Source organism: Homalodisca vitripennis, chromosome 4 (assembly GCF_021130785.1).
Source record: "Homalodisca vitripennis isolate AUS2020 chromosome 4, UT_GWSS_2.1, whole genome shotgun sequence".
NCBI classification, from domain to species: Eukaryota; Metazoa; Arthropoda; class Insecta; order Hemiptera; family Cicadellidae; genus Homalodisca; species Homalodisca vitripennis.
The window spans coordinates 180,889,432-180,898,009 of record NC_060210.1 but is presented as its reverse complement, the minus strand read 5'-3'; the positions used below and the strand labels follow the sequence as shown (position 1 = coordinate 180,898,009).

General features: G+C 31.3%; 1 protein-coding gene across 1 annotated transcript; it reads right to left on the bottom strand.

The window, feature by feature from the left end:
* Positions 1-2,342: 2,342 nt before the first annotated feature.
* LOC124360711 lies at positions 2,343-7,734 on the bottom strand. The gene is made up of 2 exons (XM_046814545.1): positions 7,541-7,734; positions 2,343-3,387 (listed from the first exon to the last, which is right to left on the bottom strand). Exons 1-2 carry the CDS (start codon positions 7,628-7,630, stop codon positions 3,010-3,012), a joined length of 468 nt encoding a protein of 155 aa, XP_046670501.1. The 5' UTR covers positions 7,631-7,734; the 3' UTR covers positions 2,343-3,009.
* Positions 7,735-8,578: the final 844 nt, after the last annotated feature.

Here is an 8,578-nt window from a genome sequence, read left to right as displayed (position 1 = left end):
TTATTTTATATTATTTGAGTAAAAAAATTAAAAATTAAAAAAATTCCAAAACTTTTTTTAGTTTGTACAGCATTATTATTTTTAAATTATGACCAAATATATCACTATCTATTTATTATTAAAGCCCATTTCATGTTAATCCAAAAAGATATAAAATATAACCAAATAACTTGAAAAATAAATTTGTTATAAACATATAACAAAACTCTTACGTTTTTAGCATTTTTAATAGGATAACCCTATTTGAGTCGATAGTAATAATATGTATAAGCCAATGGGAACGTTGTTATGACATCATCAATTAAACATTTTCTCGGCCGGTTGCAAACAACTCTGTATTGGTCGCGTTATGGGTAAATAATTAGCAAAAAAATGTACAAACCTCGCACAATAAAAACATTCAATTTGCATTAATTAAAAGGTTTTTCGCAAATAGAGTCCTAGCGGGCGCCTGTTAAGTTCAACCCGCAAATCGCTTGTCTTAGACGCGCTGTCGTCACGAACATACACGCAGCTTGTGCCTTCTGCTGGAAGGCTCCGCGCTGCACCGGATTCGGTAAGATGAAAAACTAAAATTTAATTCATGGTGGTTTTTTTTTTTATTAAACGTAGTCTACATACGCTAAGAACTACACTAATTACTTTTAGAGCGTAGAACGTGATTTCCATAAATAGGGATGGGTTTACCAAGAGTATAAACCCTCCCCCTCCCTTTGAATTTTACAACCGGAAAAAGCGATAATTCAGTTGAAAAATTGTTTTAATATCGCTACAATAAAATACCTCACAGTGTTGGTATGGATTTTTAAAGTTTTATTTATATGAGTACCTGCGCTAATACAACATATGGCAAGACGGTAATCAATAGTAGGATTTTATAGTTTACGTAATGGAGATTCAATTAATACATAATTTAAAAATATAAATTTTATTAAATTTTCATAAAAAGAATAATTTTTTTATCATTCGCAATTTTACACATATTTTGTACATATATTTATTTTAACATAGACGTTCTTGTTCACCCTTGACTACGATGTAATATAATTAATTGTATACATAAACTACTTTTATATGGTTTGTAAAAAAAACAAACGAGAGAAAAGCCTTCCTTAGGCAACTACTCTCAAAACTTTACAATTAACATACCAAATATCAAAGCCTATGGTATTTAAAATAATTGTAACATCATTACTATCAAACGTTGCATTATCTGGCTACAAAGGTACTCTCCAATTACATGGCGAAGAGAGCTGTTTGTACTCCAAACATTAAACAATTAATCGCATGCAAGATGGAACTAGTGACTTGTAAATGAATACAAGTTTTAAAAATGGAATGCTTAATGCCTTTAAAATATTATATTTTAAAAATTTTAATTTATAACCGGAAGCTGGATTACGATAATGGATTTTGAAAATGGCTGGATTACATTGGCCATATCGTTTAGCGAAAAGTAACCAAATAAGAACATTTCAAAAAGTTAATATTTGCTGTTAAAGCATACGACATTAATAAACCTTAATACTATAGGAAATGATCCAACGTTATGTTACCTTAGCACGGAATGTTTTAAATACATTTAAAACAGACAAATTATCAAAATTATAAGCCCAGATAATGAGGTGAGTTTCACACTAGGGAGTAAATAATATACATACTGATGTGTCCACATGGTACCTCTAGGCTGTCATTTCAGGTTAAAGAAAATGGAAATATTATTTTAAAACTCCGTAGAAGTAGCAAACGTTTTCAATTTGCTTCTGCTTTTGACAGATACTGGATTTTCTTAGTTCTGACCTAAAATGGAAAACAATCCGATGTCATCCACGCTTTGTTTTCTGTTGTCAAGTGTAATTCAGAGACCTCAATATAAAAACACTTGTGATATTGACTGCATATCTGTCTAGTTACTGAAAGCGACGCGCCACATTTGAACGATACTTATAAAATTAATTATCTCCCATTTCAAATTTCAGTACACAAGCAATATAACCAGTTCAAAATTGGAAATTACCGTCCTATTTCAATGTTGCAAGCTCTGAGCAAGATGCTGAGAGATTTTCCTAAAGCGATTGTAAAATGTTTTTGACCAGTTCTGGAGAGATTCGTAATTACGAGGGTATCGGAGAGGTAAAAATATCAAACGATAATGGGCTACCTTCATATACTTAGGTAGGACCGACCGCCAGACACATAATTATTATTTTATCACCGTCAGAGAACTGAATAGAACTGGAAGTAGCCATTTTAAGGCGTTGTATATGAAACTTAGTTGAAACTTATTTACGTGTCTGATAGTTGGTTTTTGGTATGTAAAAGTAAATAAAAGAAAAATAAAATCTGAGGAAAAATATTATAATTTAATATTTTTATCATCTACCATATCGACCTCCATCTAAACTAGTGGGGCTGATGATCGTTCTTTTATTTGAAATATTCTTTTTCGATTTCAAGAAAATCCAGGTTGAGTGCTTATACAATGCAAATTGGTTCTAAGCTCCTGAACTATTATGCTGAATCAGGTGATCTGCATATACACTATATCTTAGTATGGCAACAAGAGTGGTCCAATATACGTAGACCAATATACTTTTAGTGTCTACATCTTTCAAGAGTAATGAAAATATTCTTGAATGTGACACACTACTGACAGTAACTATACCTTTTGTCGTTTCTTCAATTGGTAATTTATTTCATCCATATCATTCTACTGTTTATTGTTCTGTATGTCATTATTTTTAAGCAACATATGAGGGAATCGATGACATAGAATGTTTAAACTCTAAAATGTTTTTTAATAAATTAAAGTATTGCAGTAAATATCAGAGTCAGAAGATTTACGAAATGATAATTGATTTATAAGTAACACAAGTCTACATTTTTCAGTTGGTGCATTAAATAGACAAAATATTACGACTTATAACATGGAGAAAAAGATAAAATGATTCGAGCTATTATTTGAATAAATAATTTTAGGGATAATAATTCAAATGTTATTTTCCTTTCTCAGTTGACTGGCGATTTTGTCTGGACGTGGAATTTGTCTATTATGGATTGTCTAACATTCTCAAATTTGCTTTTGAGGTCCATGACCTTATCCTTGATATTGTTCACAACCTTAGTGCTGACGGAGCCGTGGCTATGAGGACAGCGGCAGTAACATGTACAGTTCTCGTTTATGACCGAGGGGTCGAGTTTAGTGGCCACAGGAGCTTGTTCCAACACCCCCTCCAGCTGGTGGTAGAGCCTGTCCATTTCGCCGGTAGCTCTCTTGGTCAGGTCAGAGAACATAGCACTCAGAGAGTTGACGTTGATGGAGCCATTTGAAAAATAGTTCACCACATCGTCCAGCTTCCAGTACTCGGCTTTAGGTGCTGACTGGGCCTGAAAATTGGACATATTGTAATAGGACAGGCAGATTGAGTATTTACATTAAAATTGAACAGAAAACGTTTACGTTTTGTGAAAGTGTAAAATAAAACAAATTGAATACTTTTTAAAACACTGAATTTTACATTCTCTCTTAGAAAATTATGTAGAATATTTAAAAAAAGCTGATAAAGCACCATAATATAACAAATAATTCCAATCAGAATAAGCACATTGAACTACACTCATTCGCCAATGAAAGAAAGCTTTACACTGGCCTCAATTGCCCCGAGGATAGAGGTTAGAGAATACGATTCTTGGAGACAAATTCTTCCATACTTGTTATCGACACGCAATACGGCATACCGATGTTTCATCTGTGCAAAACTGACAGGATGTGAGCAAACATTGAACACTGAAGAGTACGTGCTCACAATAGCACCACTTAAGTAGTTGAAACACAAATGTAATAAGTACAGCAAAACCATGGCATAGATACCCAATACACAAGATAAATACTACAGTCTACCGATTTCATTACTTATGAGTGAACATAACATCAGTCACACTGTCTAATCAGAGAGGTATTTACAAAACCGTGGCATAAATAGCCCAAACACAAGATAAATACTATAGTCTACAGATTTCTTTACTTAATAATGAACATAACATCAGTCACACTGTCTAATCAGAGAGGTATTTACAAAACCGTGGCATAAATAGCCCAAACACAAGATAAATACCATAGTCTACAGATTTCTTTAGTTAATAATGAACATAACATCAGTCACACTGTCTAATCAGAGAGGTATTTACAAAACCGTGGCATAAATAGCCCAAACACAAGATAAATACCATAGTCTACAGATTTCTTTAGTTAATAATGAATGTAACGTTAGTCACACTGTCTAATCAGAGAGGTATTTACAAAACCGTGGCATAAATAGCCCAAACACAAGATAAATACTATAGTCTACAGATTTCTTTAGTTAATAATGAATGTAACGTTAGTATATTTAATCAGAGAAATAGTTACAAAACCGTGGCATAAATAGCCCAAACACAAGATAAATACCATAGTCTACAGATTTCTTTAGTTAATAATGAATGTAACGTTAGTATATTTAATCAGAGAAATAGTTACAAAACCGTGGCATAAATAGCCCAAACACAAGATAAATACCATAGTCTACAGATTTCTTTAGTTAATAATGAATATAACGTTAGTCACACTGTCTAATCAGAGAGGTATTTACAAAACCGTGGCATAAATAGGTGGATCATCACAGAATCAAGATATAATACCCAGATATAGTCTACAGATTTCTTTAGTTAATAATGAATGTAACGTTAGTATATTTAATCAGAGAAATAGTTACAAAACCGTGGCATAAATAGCCCAAAATCAAGATAAATACCATAGTCTACAGATTTCCTTAGGTAATAATGAATGTAACGTTAGTATATTTAATCAGAGAAATAGTTACAAAACCGTGGCATAAATAGCCCAAACACAAGATAAATACCATAGTCTACAGATTTCCGATTTCTTTAGTTAATAATGAATATAACATCAGTCACACTGTCTAATCAGAGAGGTATTTACAAAACCGTGGCATAAATAGCCCAAACACAAGATAAATACCATAGTCTACAGATTTCTTTAGTTAATAATGAATATAACATCAGTCACACACTGTCTAATCAGAGAGGTATTTACAAAACCGTGGCATAAATAGCCCAAACACAAGATAAATACCATAGTCTACAGATTTCTTTAGTTAATAATGAATATAACATCAGTCACACTGTCTAATCAGAGAGGTATTTACAAAACCGTGGCATAAATAGCCCAAACACAAGATAAATACCATAGTCTACAGATTTCTTTAGTTAATAATGAATGTAACGTTAGTATATTTAATCAGAGAAATAGTTACAAAACCGTGGCATAAATAGCCCAAACACAAGATAAATACTATAGTCTACAGATTTCTTTAGTTAATAATGAATGTAACGTTAGTATATTTAATCAGAGAAATAGTTACAAAACCGTGGCATAAATAGCCCAAACACAAGATAAATACCATAGTCTACAGATTTCTTTAGTTAATAATGAATATAACATCAGTCACACTGTCTAATCAGAGAGGTATTTACAAAACCGTGGCATAAATAGCCCAAACACAAGATAAATACCATAGTCTACAGATTTCTTTAGTTAATAATGAATATAACATCAGTCACACTGTCTAATCAGAGAGGTATTTACAAAACCGTGGCATAAATAGCCCAAACACAAGATAAATACCATAGTCTACAGATTTCTTTAGTTAATAATGAATGTAACGTTAGTATATTTAATCAGAGAAATAGTTACAAAACCGTGGCATAAATAGCCCAAACACAAGATAAATACTATAGTCTACTGATTTCTTTACTTATGAATAAATATAACGACAGTCACACTGTCCAATCATAGAAATAGTTACAAATGCATAACGAATGGCTATTGACACAACTTTTTTATAAAATTTAAATTATTTTTAAGTGATGATAAATCATATTTTTACGAGTAATTACATTTTAGCTAGATTACCAGCACAATCAATTTCATTAATTAACGCTCTGATGAAGGAAAACTACATAGTAACTACAAAATATCTCTTGTTTCTTGCACTGTCGATTCGTAGTAGACAGAATTGTTCTTTGATACAATACAGTATGTTTAGATACATTCTAAACAGAAAAGTTACAATTAGTGCGTAGTTTAATTATAATTCACCATTATAAAATCACAAGCAATTTGAATGTATATGAAATAATTCTTAGTATTTAGCACTACTTGAACTTTAAAACCTTGTTGGATGGAGGGAGCTGTGAAACCGGAGAACAATGTAATTTGTAACATATCTGCGGCAACATGCAAAACATGGAATTTAGAATGGTTCAGAAGACTTTAATAGAATTTTAAAGATCAGTTAGGTGGAGCTATGTGGTCTGGGAACACAATCATAATGTGTTTTGTGAAGCGTGCATCTCTGAGGTGGCTACTGAATGTTTGAAATAGTTTTAACGTGATAGGCCTATTTGTTTTAGTGCTTTCTAATATGTCACGCATAAATCTTACTAACTACTACAATATCCTACCTACGTGCAGGGAGACTTCTAATAGCCTGTAATTACTTTTCTCTAGAAACAGAAACTTGTTATTTTCCAGATTTTGTTTGCTTGTTGTTAAGAGATCATACATAGATAGTGGGACGGTTTGTGAGAGCATTGTATTTTTAAAAGTTTGGTTATAGGCCTACACATTTTAAATAAACGTTTTTCTTTTGAGGAAACATATTGAACAAATTATTTCCCACTTAAAGTTAAAAATGTAAATATAATTTACGTTTTGGAGCTACATTGTGTTTTGGAAAATTACCAGTTTTTGAGATAATTTACAACTGAACCAAAGTAATGATTTATAATTCGATTGTACCTCCCCATAAAAACCATAAAGCACGACTCGGAACATCTTCGTATTTTTATAAAAATAAACAGAAAATCAATAAACGTAACATTTCATGCAATCTTGTTTATTTTCTCAGTTTGTATAAATATTAACCTTAAGGGAGAGAGAGAGGAAAATAAAAGGTCTAGCCCCTCCAATAGGTCATTTAAAAGTGAATAAAAATGAAAAAAAAAAAAAAAAAAAAAAAAATGCTTGACACTTTCCACTATTTTCGTCAAATTTCAATATTATAGCTAATCTGTAAGCAAGAGAATTATAGCAGTTATTGATATAGGTAGTTATGTTTACTATAAATATAAATATACATATAGGCTAATAAATGAATAACACAATAATTATTGGTGCAGGGGAGTTTGTTATAGTGTACATTTACTTGAGCTGGAGTACTTATATTTTGCTAAGACAATATGACCACAAGGTTATGTTATACTAGTGTCGTACTAACAGTACACGATACTGGATCTCGCTTCTTATGGTGTGTTCAAAATAGTCATAAATATTATATTATTATAATAGTCAATTAATAAGGGCACTGAGTATTAAGGTGATGTCCGTTTACGGCGTTTTATTATATCAAAATAAATTAAAGATATATTGTTTCTAAATTTAAGACATAAATAATTACAATGAAAATGTCTTGAAACTTACATTGGTCCAGAACACTAAGCAACTCAAAATTATTGCTGTTAACTTAAAATACATCACACAAGATTGATGTTTGTTACACTTGTGGTTCATTTAACAAACAGTACTCAACTACTGCACAGTATCACTGAAATACCCGTATAACTGCCGACCACGTCCCGTAATCTTCTGCATCGACTTAATGTTTTGTCAATGAATCACATCGACTCATAAAATATTATCTCTGATGAAATATCAAGATATTATTGTTTGACAATACACTAAAGCAGATGAGGCTTTGTTTTGATGAAACCCACGAGTTAGATAAGATCGATGGACAGTCACATGTTCTAACCACAGGAACAATATCGTCTGGTTATTAGTGTAGACATGAAATCAGCTGTAAATATAAATAGATAAACAAGAAAAATTAAATGTTTCCGAATATTCAGGTGAATCTGATAAACAGTGAAATTCTAAAATGACTTTATGCTTGAAATATTTGTAGTATTCAGAAGCGCAATTTAATAAAAGCCTTTAGAATATATATATATATAAATATATATATAAATATATATATATATATATATATATATATATTATATATATATATTAAATTGCGCTCTGTGGTGTAATGGTACTACAAATATTTCAAGGCAATAAAGTCATTTGTAGCAATTCACTGTTTGCGATTCAGTGTTTATTGAAACTAAATAAGGCTATTGCCATTTATACAATTTAATGTAAATAAAAGTCGTTTGACAGGTATTTGGTCTTCCGATCATATGTTAGTTTGCTTATTTAAACTCATATGTGACAGATACGGCCAAATACAAAATAATTGAATCGGAAAAAGTAAGCGCTCTGTGGTGTAATGGTAGCACATTCACCCGGCAAGTGAGAGATCGGGTTTCGACTCCCGGCGGAGCAAGTACTTTTTGCGATTCAGTGTTTATTGAAATTATATATATATATATATATATATATATATATATATATATATATATATATATATATATATATATTGCATAATGCAAATAATGCAATAAGCAATCATCTATT